The 16,593-nt window shown below is 42.5% G+C and overlaps 1 protein-coding gene across 3 annotated transcripts in view; it reads left to right on the plus strand.

Annotated features, from left to right (window-relative positions):
* The first annotated feature begins 2,413 nt into the window (after positions 1 to 2,413).
* The window catches only part of TMTC1 (transmembrane O-mannosyltransferase targeting cadherins 1), a 267,544-nt gene continuing 253,364 nt past the window's right edge, over positions 2,414 to 16,593 (plus strand). Inside the window, exon 1 of one of the 3 annotated variants that reach the window (XM_032268575.1) lies at positions 2,414 to 2,847. In XM_032268575.1, coding sequence (XP_032124466.1) covers positions 2,546 to 2,847 — 302 coding nt within the window. In that variant the 5' untranslated portion in view covers positions 2,414 to 2,545. Of the gene's footprint in view, positions 2,848 to 10,693; positions 12,644 to 16,593 lie in introns of those variants that run through there. The other 2 variants (XM_032268576.1, XM_032268577.1) reach the window with 2 other exon arrangements.

A 16,593-nucleotide genomic window follows, 5' to 3' on the forward strand; every position in this document is an offset into this window, starting at 1 on the left:
TTGGACAAGGATGACTTAAGGATGATTTGAGGAAGGAAAAAAGACTTTCTTTCTAAAAGTCTACTACTGGCTGGGCGCAGTGGCTCATACCAGTAATCCTAGCACTTTGGGAGGCTGAGGTGAGTGGATTACCTGAGATCCGGGGTTCAAGATCAGCCTGACCAACATGGTGAAACCCTGCTTGTACTAAAAATACAAAAAAATTACCTGGATATAGTGGTGTGGGCCTGTAATCCCAGCTACTCTGGAGGCTGAGGCAGGAGAATCACTTGAACCCGGGAGGTGGCGGTGGTGAATCATTGCACTCCAGCCTGGGTGGCAGAGTGAGACTTCATCTCAAAAAAAAAAAAAAAAAGTCTACTATTAGAGTCTTTATTTTATTTTATTTTTTGAAGTAGGGTCTCACTCTGTAGCCCATGCCAGTCTTGAATGCCTGGCCTCAAGCAACCCTCCTGCCTTGGGCTCCCAAAGTGCTGGGATTACAGGTGTGAGCACAGGGGCAGTGTTTAAATAGCTTGCACCTGGCCTACAGTCACTCTTTTGGGTTAAGAGGTTCTCTCTAGAAAGTCTCTGTTAATTGTAGGTAAGGATTGATACATTGATTAATTACATCTACTGTGATTTCAGCAAAGATAATTTCACTATCCCAGACAGCTGTTAACTTAGACTTTTAGACTTTTATGGTGTTAAACACACACACACACACACACACACACACACACACACACACACACACTTGAGTAGCTTTGGGTCGTCCAATCCTATACTTAGCACATTGTAGCACAATGTATCTTCTTAATACATTTTTATTAAGTTGATAGGCAGGCGAAGAGGAAACACTATAGTGTGTTATGTTAGGAGATAGACTCAGGTGTGTCTAGATACTAAAGTCTGGATAGTAAGGTCACCAAGGGTGAAAGGTTTTGATGAAAGAATGAAAACATTCGTGTCCAGGATTTCCAGTTTCATTTCTCAGTCACTAATTTCAAGTCACCAAATAAAGTGAAAGTGAAACGTATTTTGAGTTACAATAAGTTTATCTTAATTCATTGAGTTTTCAACTGCTCAGATATGTCTTAAAATTTTTTAAAAAGTAACTTGTTATAGTAAAGACCACACAAATACACAGATAGTTGAAGAACAATTTCTGGATTTTATTTTTTATGTCGGTGAACTTTTTAAGGATTTAGGGAGGATGAGAATAAAAGGGTGACTTTTTATTTTCCGTTTTTCTATCTGGATGTGTCAAATTCGCGGTAACTTCTAACACTCAGCAATGGAAATTTACAAGGTGCCTGAAAAAACTAATAGAATTCTCAGACCTGGAGAGATTCTTGTAATCATCACTCTGGGATGTATTATTATAATCAGTATTGAAAAAAAGAAAACAATCTTTCAGATAAATTGGAAGTTTTGGAGCCACAGCCAGAGGCCCTAATACAAATCCTCCCCATCCCCCGCTTCTTCCCTGCCCGGTACTGAATTAGCAGGACAGTTCAAACACGCCCACAGCCCAGGAAATAATGAGACCCAAGTGATCCAGTTAGATAGTAAAAGTAGTTTGCTTGGCATCTTCCAAATTATCTTGAATTTAAGCAAATAATAAAATAAGAAATATTTCAGAAGCCAATTCAGCTCCCAGGCCCAAACCAAACCTCGAACCTGGGACTTTTTGTAAGTGCGGACCAAGAAATGGGCTGCAAAGTTAAACAGCCGGTGGCGACTCTAAACGTACCCGGGCAGGGAGGGCAGGATGTCGTTGTCCCTTCTCCTGGCTTTGGGGAAGGTGCTCCCTGTCCCCGCGGGTTCCTCCGCCGGAGGTTGGGTCTGCGGGAGGCAGCGCCTGGCGGGTGAGAAAAAGCCCGGGCAGGAGAGCACGAAGCCGGCGACTGGACGCGAGCGCGGGACAGGTGGACAGCGTCTCTCCCGGCGCCGCTGCTGTTGTCCCGGGTGCTGAAAAGCCGGGAACTTCACGAGAAGCAGCGGCACTTTTGTCCCTGGAAGGTGGGTGTGGGGGTTCCAGGCTGCGCACCTGCTAAACCGCCTGGTCCTTCCGGGAGGGGTCTGCCAGATGTGCTCCTCCCCAGCCCCATTCGGGGGAGAACAATGGGGGCGGGGGTGTGGGGGTGAGCACTGCCGGGAACCCCGTGGTGCCCTTCCCCGCCTCTCCCGGGCAGCCGCGCGCCGCGAACCCCGCTCCACCTGCGCGCGAGGCGGGCCGGGGGCAGAGGGCGCGGGACTGTGCGGTGAACCAGCCCGCGTCCCGGGATTGGGGGGGGTGGAGGAGAGAGCGAGCGGGCATGCGCAGTGGGGCGGAGGAGGTGGCGATGGCCGGGGGAGGCGGGGGGACTGCTGTTTATTTGCAGCTGGGCCAACTCGGCGGCGCAGGCGGCGGCTGAGCGCTGGGCGCTCGCGGCGGGTCCAGCTGCCGCAGCACTATGCCGGAGCTCCCCTCCGGGCAGCCGCCGCGCGCCGCCGGGGCCCCGATAGGGGAGGATGCCAGACGCCCGGGAGAGGCCAGGGCAGCAGCGGCGGCGGCAGCGCGATGGTGGTGACCACCTCTGCCCGAGGCGGCGGCGGGGACCGCGCACCCTCCCGGCGGCGGGGCTGCGGGCTCGCGCGGGCCGGGGCCGCGGCGCTGCTGGCCGGGGCGAGCTGCCTGTGCTACGGCCGCTCCCTGCAGGGCGAGTTCGTGCACGACGACGTGTGGGCGATCGTGAACAACCCCGACGTGAGGCCCGGCGCCCCGCTCCGCTGGGGCATCTTCACCAACGACTTCTGGGGCAAGGGCATGGCCGAGAACACCAGCCACAAGTCCTACCGGCCGCTCTGCGTCCTCACCTTCAAGTGAGTCGGTCCCTCACCTCGCGCTAGCCGCCGCCGCTGCCCCTACCCTCCGCCCTCCCTCGGGCCGGGAGAAGTTGCGGGACTGGCTTGGGGGCATTTCATTTTTGCCGCCCTTTCCCTCCACGCCTCCCTCCTCTCCAGGCTGTGCATGGCACTTTGCTCCGGGATCCAGGGCCCGGCTCCTCTGGGCTCTCGGGGCGGTTCGGGAGGCGCCGGCTGGGGAGTTGGGATCGAGTTTCTCAAGTGTCTGCGCTCTCGGCGGGCTTCTCTTTCCAGGCAGGGCTGGGAGCAGGCTGGTGGAACCGCCTCCGCACCCCATCGCCTGCCGGATCGTGACCAAGTGGGACTAGCGCGGACCTAGAGGGTTCCGGAGGGGTGGCGGTGGTGGCGATGCTTCCAAGTTGAGAATTTCTCGGAGGCTGTTGGGCAGCTTTGCAGATGAGAAGTGTATCAGCCCCTTAAGGTTTTCGTTCAGATGAGACGAGGCGGGAGCCTTGAGCTGTGAGGGCTGCGTGGGTTTAGGGGAGGAGCGGAAGAGGGAGCAGAAAATTCCCCGTAGCCCCCGCCTTGCACCCTTGGCTGCTCCTCGAGGCTCACCAATTTGCCAGACCGCTCCAGATCCAGACTTGTAGAAGGTTCAGAGCGAAGGTACGCAGACCATAGGCTTCTCCAGGGATCCTGGGGTCCCAGCTGAAACAGTTTTTCTTTTACAACCTCAGAGTCATGATTCAGCATTTTTGGTGTGAATAAGTGTAAAGGGAAGGGAGAATATGCCAGGTTTTTGTGGGGTGGAGTATTTTCTTGACTTTAAAAAGAAAACTAGTTTCAGAGGAAAAAAGAAGCGCTCATTTGAGGGAAGTGCTTACACATCAAGAGCATGACTCAACCCCTTTATAATGTGGCTCAGCATTTAAGCTCATTTTAATGCGCCGGTCAAAACTGTGGAAATAATATTGGTGCGGTATTATTGGCGTTTTAAGCCTTTTTCCAACGGGTGTAATAGGAACCCGTGTTTATGGTAATGATTATTTGAGACTGGGTTGGCAGCTTGAAAAGCCTGTTCTGGCTGGGAGGCTTAGTTCTCTTGACAGGTGTCTCTGATGACTCAGAAAACAAACCATAGCAATCGGCAACAATTCATGTTCTTTTGACTTAAATCTTACACTGAAAGTTTAATGTTTTTAAGGAGAGTGAGAAAATTGCACATTTGACTCTGAAGAGAATATAGGATAGACATTCGTCCTCTTAGCTGTTCTGGATTTCTGCTGAAAGATAACTTCGGCTAACCTCGTTATTCCGTTTCCCAGATGTTTCTTAAAATTTACTTAGATGGGACGAATATAAATGTTTCACTTCTAGATTGACCTGCTTTTTTATTTATTACAGTCAGAGTTGTTGGTTAATTTAAGGTGTGCAAGTTCACAACATGAGATGTGCTTGCTGTCTTTTTAACAGCCATGGAGACCATCCTGGTCACAGGTCTGAGTACTTTTCAATTAAAAAGGGCAGAGTCAAATGCCTTTGCCTGCTTGCTGGAGAGTAGGAAAGGGTGTTTTCACTTCTTGACTTTCTAGAATGTTTTCTTCTCTTTTCTGTGTTCTCTCTCTCCCTCTCCCTCCCTCCCTCCCTCCCTCTCCCTCTCTCATTTTGACATGGGATCTTACTGTGTCCTCCAGCCTGGAGGCAGTGGCACCATTATACCTCACTGCAGCCGGAAACTCCTGGGCATAAGCAATCCTCCTGCCTCAGCCTCCCAGGTAGCTGAAACTACAGGCACATGCTATGCACCCAGGTATATTTAAATTTTTTTTTTTTTGTAGTTATGGGGTCTTCCTATGTTGTCTAGGCTGTATTGAACTCCTTGGCTAAGCAATCTTTAAGTCTCAGCCTCCCAATGTGCTGGCTTGTATGCATGAGCCACCCTACCTCACCTAAAATGTTTTATTTTTCTTCCTAATGGAGACAGCAGGCACAGAAGAGAGACGGGTTGAGGGAGTAGACAAAGAGGCAAGGTCATCGATTAAGAGGAAAATTAGCTAGGGGTTGACAGAACAAGAGCAAAGGAGAGTTGAGGGGTTTGGGAGGAAGAGAGCTGAGGGATTCTTGTGGTAGTCAATGATTGTAACAAGCAGCTTGGTATTGAAGAGGCATGGCTCTCTATATATTATATGCTACTGCCTATGAAAGATACACTCTTTTTTTTGAGAAGACTGAGCTACAAATCTAGAAGAGCAACACAGCACTAATTTGAAAGAGACAGCTGCCTCTTCAGAAAGAGAATGTTAAGTAGTCGTTCTATGCTTACATGTACTGATTTAAATAAGACTGGACAGTTTTCTCTATAGTCAGCCGAGGTGAAACTGCATCTTCTAGTGCAATAGCATGAAGCTGGAGGACATCAATGACTTTAGACCCACATAATTCTACAGGATGTTACAAGGAAGGACAGAAAGCCACATTTATTAACTACTCACTATGAACCAAGCATTGGCCTAGATACTTCACATAGATTATGTCTTTATGATTTTTATTTTACTGAAAACACAATTCAAGGGGCCCTTTAAATATGTGCAAAGCATTTTAGCTGAATCTTAAATTATGCTCAAGTGAAAAACTTTGAAATTTCAAACCAATTAAAAAAACTTTTAAAAATATAATTGTTCATTCCCATGAAGTTTAAAGTAATAATACAGAGGTTCCTTATGCTCTGTCCATTTCCCCCAATGGTAGCATGCTGCATTACTATGGTATAATATTACAACCAGAAAATTGACATTGATGCAATCTACAGCATTTAGTCAGATTTCACCCATTTTATATGTACTTCTATTTTTTTTTAAATTTTGCTAAGTGTGTATTTAGTTCTGTGCAGCTTTATCATATGTGTAGATTTCAGAGACTACCTCCACAGTCAAGATACAGAGCAGTTCCATCCCAAGGATCCTTGGTACTTCTTTATTGCAGTCATGGACACCTAATCTATAACAACTGCCTAATTCATATCCCCTCACCCTAATCCATAATAGCCATGAATCTATTCTCCATTTTTATCATTTTGTCTTTTTAATACTGTTGTATAAACGGAATCACATAGTATATAACCTATTGAGATTGGCTTTTTTTATTTAACATTCAAGCTGTTGCATGTATCCATAGTTCATTCATTTTTATTGCTGAGTTGTATTCCATTGTATAGATATACCACAGTTTGTATAACCATTCACCTGTTGAGGACATCTGGGTTGTTTCTAACTTTTGGCTATTATAAATAAAGCTGCTATAAAAATTAATTTACAGGTTTCTGTGTAAACATAACTTTTTATTTCTCTGAGATAAACGTCCAGGAGTCCAATTGCTGGGTCATGTGGTGGCTGCATGTTTATATGCTTTATATGAAGCTGCCAAACTGTTTTCTGGATGTTCCTACCAATAGTGTCTGAGTAATCCAGTTTCTGTGCATCTCTGCCAGCACTTTGTATCGTTGCTGTTTTTTATTGTAGCCATTCTGATAGGTATGTAGTGATATCACACCTATATATGTACTGCATTAATGTACCATTCCCTAATGGCTGATGATATTAAACATCTTTTCATGTGCCCGTTTTCCCTATTCTCTTTGATAAATGTGCCTTTGTGTCTTTTGCCCATTTTTAAGTGTGTTTTTTTTAATGCTGAGTATTTAAGTTCTTTATATATTCTAGATACAGGTACTTTGTCAAGTATGTGATTGGTAAATATTTTCTCCCACTCTGTAGCTTGTCCTTTGTCCTCCTCAAAGGATCTTTCCTAGTGCAAAACTCAAAACATATGTTTTATTAAAACATAAGTTTATTTTTTATTCATTGAATGTATGTCACACATACTGAGAACTAGAAATTCCTTAAGAATAAATGTAATTTATAGATGCATAATGCTTATTGCTATAAAGGTGCTTGTTTGTATACTAATAAATAATAAAGGTACTTAGGTAGCAAAGATATTAATTATATATTTTTTCAAATAAGGAATTAGCTAAAATTTGAAATGAGGAAATGGGTCATCAGACCATCTACTTTTACCAGTTTTGATGGCGTGGGACGATGGAACATGAAGGCAGCTTACCAAGATGTGGTGGCTTTGCACTACATCACTTTAGCTAAGTTGGGACTATGTTTCTTAGAATTGCTTTTGCAGGATGATCTGGGTTAGGGCTAACCATAAGAAAAATTTCTGCAAGATTTGGAGGGTGAAAGTGAAGTGGCTGTGGTCGCATTCAGAAGGTCGGCATGGGCTTTGTTGCTGCCAGACCTCGTGTATGTTGCCACAGAAATGCTGGTGAACTTACTGTTGGTTTGCAGCAGCAGCCAGGCCCTCAGCTCCTCCAGTGCTTTCCAGATGTTTCTCTTTCAGGTACTAGGAATCATGTGCAGGTGTGGTATGCCGCTCTGCAGGAAAGAGTGCCAGACTTTTTGCAAGCCACTAGCATTATTACAGTTGGAGCCTTAAAGGCAGTGGGAACCAGACATATATTTTAGCTCATCCTTGTGGGTTCCAGCTTGCCCTTGCTTCCTCCTCCTTGAAGTCCATTTACTCTCTCTTCCAGAATGGCCCTGCTGTTCTGCTGGCTTTCAGCTTGAGTTAGACACAGAAGCATCACAGTTACATAGGCTATTTAACCAGCTCCAGCAATTGTAAAATGTCAGATCCCTGAAGTACATCCCTTCTTCTGAATCAGTCTTGGTAATTCTGCTTTTCTAGTCAAACCCTAACTGATACAAATGACCATCTGTTTGTGTTCCTTAAAGTGGATTTAGAATTATAATGATTTTCTGTTTCCAATCAAATCTCAGATTCGGTCTTTTCATAGGATCATGCCCAAGGGCATGCAGGAATATTTTTGGACCATAGTGGTACAGAATCAAAACATCTGCGACTCTGTAGCAGTAACTTTCTTTTTAAGATTTTGCTTCTTTATCCTCTGGCCATGACCTGTTTGTAAGCCTGAAATCAAGAAGAATGCATTAAGCTACCCTGTAGACAGTGAATTGACACAGAACCAAACTCTGTGATATCTATAACACCTCCTGTGAAAAAGTGGTCCTGAATGGTTTAAAAGAAACTTAGCTTTTTAATTTTATACCCCTCTTCTCTTGGGAAGAAGATATTGCTGAATTGTTTACAGTGCCATTCCATTCAGTAAGCAAGTGGAAGTCTGCTTCAACAAGCAAGAACCAATGATTTTTTTAATGTTAAAGATGGAGAAACTAAGCAAATTAAAGGACTTTAAACTCCTGATTCTCTCTCTGTGTGTTTAGCCTATTAGATTATATTTGCTATAATGCTTTATTTTATTAAGGGCTTCTGGTGGTATTATGAACTGTAAGAGTGAAAGTGGGTAGTTTAAAACTTCAGAGCTAAAAAATTGAATATCTTATGTGCAGCTATAGGAATTTGCAACATTTTAATGTTTGATCTTGAAAGTTTTTTGCAGCAGTTTGCATTTTTTAGTTACAAATAGTATGCCAACCATGAAAATAAACACCAACTAACCTTCAAGCCCAGAACCTTAAATAAATGGTGATATGTTCCTTTTGGTTCTATTCCTTTTCATTTGACTTCTGTGGAATTTCATTTGATACAGCCTGTTGCTACATTGCTGATAAGTTTGTTTTCTAAGTCCATCACAGGAAGCAAATGAAGATTCTGTATGATATGTGACTAGATTGTCTGGGATGTTCAATGACAGAAATAGCCAAGGGAAAATGTGATTGGAGGCAAGAAAAACTTTAAAAAGAAAAATGAAAAACTGCCTTTGAAAAATTTTTGCCACCCTAAGGTTATCTTGGAAGCTCCAAGAGGAGGAGGTTGTGATTATAATCTGGTAGGATATGCTTTAGACTACAGCCTGGTAGTGTAGGAGGGATGGAAAGTGAGAGGGATATATTTTTGGACTCATGAGGGTTTTTATAGGTGAGTCCCTGAATGAAGGCTGGGAAGTCACCTTCTGAAGCAGTTTATTATTACCAACCAGTGTCTTTTCTATCTTTCTTTGGAGCTACATTCATATTTTTCCTAACTTCGAGTATGTTGTCATCTCACTTAAAGAGAGAGGTAAGGAATGTCTGATCATGCCCACACAATGGCAGTGTTCCTTTTCCAAATGATAAGATATGGTTTTTGTTCTATAGCATCCTTTTTGATCTGCCCAGTGGCTACCTCTCTGACCCCAATCTACCAATTTCCACCTCATTCTCTGCACCAGCATTCCAGATCCCTTGTTCTTTGCACAGGCCAAACCCACTGCTACCAAAGGCCTTGCATGTGTTGATGGTTCTCCCTGAATGCTTTTCCCCAGATCTGTGCAGGTCTTGTGTGCTCACCACCTTAGGTTTCTGCATAAATGTCACTTCATCCCAGAGGCCTTCCCTGGTGGCCAGGTGGTCTAAAGTAGCAAACCCTCCTCTGTGTTTTATTCTTGTTTCCTTACCCTGCATTGCCTTAGTATTCCTCTGAATGATGCTGTCTGACTTTGCCTTAGTATTCCTCTGAATGATGCTGTCTGACACCATTTTTATTGTTGATTTTTACCTCCCCTCACTACAGTGTAAGCTCCGTGAGGTTTATCTGTAGCACCTAGAACTAAGCCTGGTTTGCAAAGTAGGGACTCAAGAATAATCATTGAAAGAAAGAATTTTATTTGTCAATTAAAAATAAATAAATTTTTTAAAGAATGAATAAATCTTTTTTGTGAATGTTCAAAAGTTTTAGGTAAATACTAAGGTAATGCTACATGATTATAATGTAGAGAAAAAGTTTACTTGGTTTACTTTTTGGCTAATTTACCTTTGTTCTTTCTCTCTCAAAAAGAAAAATGGAGGCAGACTAGGAATTTCCTCAGATATATACAGAGGACACCAGTGGGTTCAATTTACTGAGAGATTCTGAAAGGTATGACTGTGACTTTCTATTGTGACTTGACAGGACTGTAACTCTAGGTAAGAGATTGAAGATCTGTAGCACTTTTGGATCCTACTCTTCTTGGGTTGCAGATTGAAGCACAAATGGTTGGTAGATGCTTGCTGCAAAGTTCAAGGTGAGAGACAGCAGCTGTACCTTCAAAATCCAGAATTATAAGGGTTTGTCACAATTTTAGGACCCTGATCTCAGGGTCCTAAAATTCATCCATGCCTATGCTTTCTATAGGGAATGGCCTTGTTGGATCAAATAGAGTACAAGGACCTGAAAATATTTTATCAGAGAAACTAACATGACAGTGATTTTTTTCTGGTCTTTGTCCTGGATTCTTGAGAGGAAGCTTCTGATCCCTTGGAATTTCTCAAGTGAAAGGAATGTCATTATTCATGATGGACTCCTGGGATCACGCCTAAGTTTATGTTAAAAAGGAGTTGACTCATGGTGGGCTGATAGATGGTTACAGGATGAGGGCTGGCTGTGGTATAAAGAGCAGTTATATGATTAGATGATTGGGGCTGCAAGGCCTGTGTTATTATTCCTGTATCCCAACCTCCTAGGAGGGAAGAGGGGCTGAAAATTGAGTTGTTATGTGATCGGTGATTCAATCAATCATGCCTACATTTTGGGACACACCCCCAATAAAAACTGTGGACACTGAAATTTGCTTGAACTTCCCTGGTTCATCAATCAATCATAGGTTGATGTGCTGGGAGGGTGAAGCATCATGAAGAAACAGAACATTTATGCACAGGACCCTTCTGGACCTTGTCCCACAGGTTTCTTCCTTTGACTGGTCCTAATTTGTATCATTTATAAGAAAACTAGAACCATAAGTATAAGGTTTCCAAATTTCTCTGAGTTGTTCTAATGTTTCTTCCTTTGACTGGTCCTAACTTGTATCATTTATAAGAAAACTAGAACCATAAGTATAAGGTTTCCAAATTTCTCTGAGTTGTTCTAATGAATGATCGAAATTGAGAGAGTTGTGAGAGGCCCTGATTATGTAGCCAGTTGGTCAGAAGTACCAATGGCCTGGGGAAGCTGTGGCTGATGTCTGAAGTGTGAGGAGTTTTGTGGGGAACTTTGCCCTCAACTGGGAAGTCTGTGTTAATTCTGGGGAGTTGATGTCAGGCTGCATACACACAGGTACTCTACCAAACACACATCTTTAAAAGAAAACAAAATGCTAAAAATTGATAGCTCAGTTAAAACTAAAATATTTGGCCTTGGTGTGTTCTAATTTTTATTGTTTACTGGCTCTCTTTTTGAGGATTTTCTTCTACCTTCCAGATATGTTTACTGATCTTCCTGCCCTCAGTTTTCTTACCCTTTCTTTGGTACAATTATTACTCTAATAGCCATACTATTACTCTAGTACTAATGTGACAGTGACAATAACCTCGTTTCCCATGGAGCAGCTTTCCCGTGGGGCAGCTTCCTCATAGCCAGATAAGGATGTGATGCATTGGACTCAAATCAAAGCCGTGAATTTTGCTTTTGCTGCAGAGTGTCAGTCTCCCCTCTGCACTATTGTTTGCATTGGTGCCTGGGAATTACATCATTTGGTACTTCAGATACATTAAGTGATGATGATTTGCTGATTTATTCCTGCTACTGAATGGAATGCAGAAAAAGAACAACCAAAATGATTGAGGGCCAAAGGGATTTGCCTTAGAGGAAAAATGAGAAGAACCAGATGTTGTTATTTATTGATTGAATGATCTAAGAAGACTATGGATACCTCTTATAAGCATTTGAGAGCTGTAATGATGGCAAGAGGGGTGGGGGAAAGAAAGACGAACAGTAATAGAGAAAGACAAGAGAATGTGCTGTATGCTTAGCATTGGGCTGTGGAAACCCACACAGAAAGCATTGGAGAACCCATCACTATAGACACCAGAAATAGATCATAAAGGGATACTTTTAATTTTTTCTTTTCCCTGGTTTGTATGTCTTTGGAAAAGAATGTATGTTGCATTATAGCTGAGAAACCTGAGCTTTTCTGGCAAGCTGGGCAACCCTGGCAGCCTTTCCTTAAGCTTTGAGACCTGTCTCCCATTGTTCTGAGTTTCACCTGGCTTTGAATCACATGGGTTGTTTGGGGCAGATCTCTGGGCCCTAATTCAGATCTATTACCTTGGAATATCTTGGGACGGGATCAGAGAATCAACAATTATAGCTACCACACCAGATGATTAAGACGCTTGAGAAGCGCTGGGACTCATAGGGGCCCATGTTTAATGAGGTTGAGTTGCCAAAATCTCCCTGGCATAATGTAGAGAAAGGAATGCAAAAGCTCATTGAGATAGGAATGTTGGCATGCATTTATCACATGCCACCTGCACACATACCCTCTCATGCCTCCATTGTATTCCCAGGGAGGGCCTGATAACTTTCCCTTTTCTGAGACTTTGAGAATTACACTGGTGAAGGAGCACCTGCCACTTCAAGGAGCTCTTTGGTGGGTCTCTTCTGTAGGCCAGGTGTGATGTGGTAGATGCTGCCATTGAGGTGGACTTTCTGATTTCATGGGGTGATGGGATCCAGGAGTACCAAAGACCAAGTGGCAGAGCTTAGCTGCCAAAGACAAGCTGAATGCTTTGACCATGATGGGCTTCTGGGACACAGTGCTAATCAGAATGTTTTGACCTGCAGCAATCATTGGTGGTGGCTAATGAATCATATTGTCCCAGAAATGAAGTAGATGAGCAGCCCTCTAAAATTTTGCATGATCTTTATTCCAGGAAAACTCCAGGTTCAGGGCCAGGAATCAGGCTTGGGTCACCGCAATGGAGAGTCATGATGTCTTACCCGGTTTGCAGACTTATGCCAGTTCCTTGAGGTAGAGCCATTTGATTGATGTGGAGTTGGGGTCCTTTTGAGGAAGGACTCTAGTATATTAGCTAGTATGTGTCTCTATTTCACAAATACAGACTGTTACTTTTTTTTTTTTTTCCTAAACCAGAGCTATTGTCAAAGAAGAAACTTAAAAGAGAGTGATGGACTTTATTTTAAGCTCCAGGTTGTGGGAGTGAGGAGGCAGAGGGTAGTCAATTGCTCTTTCTTCTCCCTTTCTCTCTACCCCACAACCCCCTTTGGTGCCAGATTGTGTGATCCTGTGCCCTTTCCTGGGAAGGGATATGGCAGTGCTGTAAATCAGCTTATCAGATGGCTGAGGACTCATGGCCTTACCTTTCTGGACAGTTTTACAAGAAGGCAGAGGGAGTTCAGATGGAGAAGGGGCAATTTAGGTTCATATTTTCCAAACTCTGGAAGGTTTTCAGATAGTGAGAGATGGCTATTAAGATTATTTCAGAAAAAAATGTTTTATTTCCTACTGCTTGGCCTGGTTTTAAATGAAGAATGAAGGCTACATCAAGTAAAATGAGAGATTCTTAGAGTCAAAGGGAAAGATGAACCCTTGTCAACTTAATGTAAGTTCAGTAAATTTTTATTTAGAATCTTTTGTGTGCTGAGTGAGATGGATACAATGACAAAAAGAAATTAGTTTCCTATAGTGTATGAAAAAATACTCAAAACGTTTGAGGAATATAGTTAATGAGTTTTTTAAAAACTTGGTTATGTACTTTCATAAGGGTACATTCAGGGTGATACGGAACCTGAGATTGTTCTTTTTAAAGATGGTGTTTCATATGGGCTGTCATTATTCTTCTGTGTGGACATTTCTAGTTATCTAAGTACCTGATATAATTTTAAGTGTTTAAATGTGTACTAGCTTCAGTGTTACTTCCTACCTGGAGCTGAAGCCTGCCTCTCAGTACTTTGCATATTAAAAGTTGAAAATTCAAATGCTAAAACGGTCAGGCTGATCTTAGAGTAAGTGAAGTGGATGCGAGGTTATGTTGTTATACTTTTAGGCACACGAGAATATTCTCCTCTTCCAGAAATATGCTTTGTTCCATTTTTCTTCAAGCAGTCATTTTGACTCTTTTTTTGCCCATGTGTGGTAGTCATGTAGGCTCAAGAAATATTTCACTTTCCTCTTTACTGTACCAAAAAAAAAAAAATTGTATGCATAATGATAAATGAATGCTTTCAGGTTAGGAGTATGATAGGAATTAGTAGACACTATGGCAGTTTCTGAGCCCTTGTCCTCTTAAGATGGACACATAGATACTTCAATTTAGCCATGTAGGTCCAGAGTTGTCAGGTCTTCTAATATTTCAAGAGAAGCTGGATTTTCCTTTTCTTTCTTTATTTGAGGCAGAGTCTCACCCTGCCCAGGCTGGAGTGCAGTGGCGTGATCTTGGCTCACTATAACCTCCGCCTACTGAATTCAAGCAATTTTCCTGCCTCAGACTTTTGACTAGCTGGGATTACAGACGCATGCCACCATGCCAAGCTGATTTTTGTATTTTTAGTAGAGATGGGGTTTCACCATGTTGGTCAGGCTGGTCTCAAACTCCTGACCTCGTGATCCACCTGCCTCAACCTCCCAAAGTACTGGGATTACAGGCGTGAGCCACAGCACCCAGCCGAAGCTGGAAATTTTTATGTGAAGCCACCTGTTTTTAAAACACTGGTAAATAGAAAAGAGGTATGAAAGTGAAACAGAACAAACTGCAGGCTAAACTTAGCCTTTCGGAAGCCAGTTTGCAACATCTTTATTGACTTGTAGTTTTTTCCTAGGGAGCTACTTAGCGTAAGTGCATTCCTTTAGTATTACTTTCATTCATTCATTCATTCATGTGTATTCATTCATCCAAAATGCTTATTGTGTGATAATCATGAATGAGGCATTGTGCTAAACACTGTGGATATAGCCATATATATGCCAAAGATCTTTTCCCCTGGAGAACTTGGCATCATTTCTGTCATCTTTCTCTAGGCTGAGCATCTTCCATTTCCTCAAACCTACATTCAAGAGACATCATTTCTGATGGTCTTGCCTCTCTGCTCAGCATCCTGAAGTTCTTCTGGGAAGGTGCTCTGTTTAAAAAGCACTCTGAGGGTCTGCTGCCCCACATTGGATACCACCTATCTTGCCTCTCCCATCCTCAGGTAGAATACCTCCCTCTTCCCTGTCTCTGCACCTGGTAGGTTCTTCCATTGCCAGAATTCTTTAACATTTAATTAGCTGTTTAATTACCTTGCCTGCTCCTACTATGCTGTTAATTCTTTGGGAACAGATGCCACATCTTACTTCTCTTGATATCTCTGGACCTTGAATCATATCTGACATGTAGTACATGTTTAATAAATATGTGATTGTGTAAATTGAAATAAAAATTGTTTGACTTGTGCAGCTCCCTGTCTGTCTGGTTTGGTCTGTTTTGATAACCAAGACATATTAACTCTTTCGGTTGAAGGCAAATAAAAGCTTCAGGCAATTATCTATGTACAGTTTTGATCTAGACTGCAAGTATTTTGTTATCTTGTATATCCCCATGTGAGTATTTACTCTTACCACTATTCTGTCTAATCCTGTTAGAATTAGCTAACAATTTCAGCCATTTAAACTCTTTGTGAATGGCAGCTAGCCTTCCAGCGTATTAACTCTCCTTTCCAGATAAAGGCATTTTGTAATCTTGATAAGAATATATTGTATAGTTTCATTAAACCTTTGATAAAAATATTGGATAAAGGCCAGGCGCAGTGGCTTATGCCTGTAATCCCAGCACTTTGGGAGGCCAAGACCTGCAGATCACAAGGTCAAGAGATTGAGACCATCCTGGCCAACATGATGAAGCCCTGTGTCTACTAACAATACAAAAATTAGCCAGGTGTGGTGGTGGGCGCCTGTAGTCCCAGCTACTCAGGAGGCTGAGGCAGGAGAATCACTTGAACCTGGGAGGAAGAGGTTGCAGTGAGCCGAGATTGCATCATTTCACTCCAGCCTGAAAACAGAGCGAGACACTGTCTCAAAGAAGAAGAAGAAGAAAAAATATATATATATATATATATGTGTGTGTGTATATATGTATATATATGACAGAACAGAGGTAATATCAGAACCCTGTGACATACACTGAAGATTTCAGTCCGAGGAGACATCGATTGATTATTCACTACTCTTGGGTGTTTGCTGCAAATCTGTCTTAGGCTATCTCGTTTGCAGGGAGATTTTGATAAATGCCTTTGTTAAAATAAAGATGCAATGCATCTATCACATCCTATTTTCTATTAAATTATGAGGTTAATCAGTGAACCCCCTTTCTGTGAACCCATATTGTCTCTCAGAATCAGATTCTTTTCTCCGTGATCACATGTAGGATATGCTAGAACCTTTTGTTAGCATTTTGTCTCAAGCTCACTTGTCTATAATTTGGAGAATTCACTCTCCATCTTTTTAGATATTTAAAAAATACTCCTAACTCCAGATTCAGGGTGATTTCATAAAGCTTAGATTCACCAATGTTAGGTTCCAGGTAAGGGACTTTCACACCATTACGTCATAACTGCAGGGGCTCCTCATTCAGCAATTTATTTTATATTTTGGCATCTAACTGAATTTATTTCAAACATCAGGCATTCTGGTGTGGACCTTTTAAAGCTTCTGATGCATGAGCCATATCTTCTACAAGTGTGTTTTCTCTATAACCCCACAGATGGAATTGGGTGCATTATGTCCTGTTATTAAATTTAAGGCAGCTTTTAGAAGTCTCTCTGTTCTGCATTTCTGTCTCACAAAAGTATTTTTTAAGACGTTGACTAAACCTTGACTAAGTTCAAGAAATAATAACGTGGATAGTGCCATGACATTTTCAGATATGATGCATATGAACCACAAAGGTGACTCATGCCTACCATTTTATGCTATTTTTTTTGTTG

The sequence above is a fragment of the Sapajus apella genome, unplaced genomic scaffold, assembly GCF_009761245.1.
Source record: "Sapajus apella isolate SASKATOON/1434 unplaced genomic scaffold, GSC_monkey_1.0 scaffold183, whole genome shotgun sequence".
In the NCBI taxonomy this organism is placed as follows: Eukaryota; Metazoa; Chordata; class Mammalia; order Primates; family Cebidae; genus Sapajus; species Sapajus apella.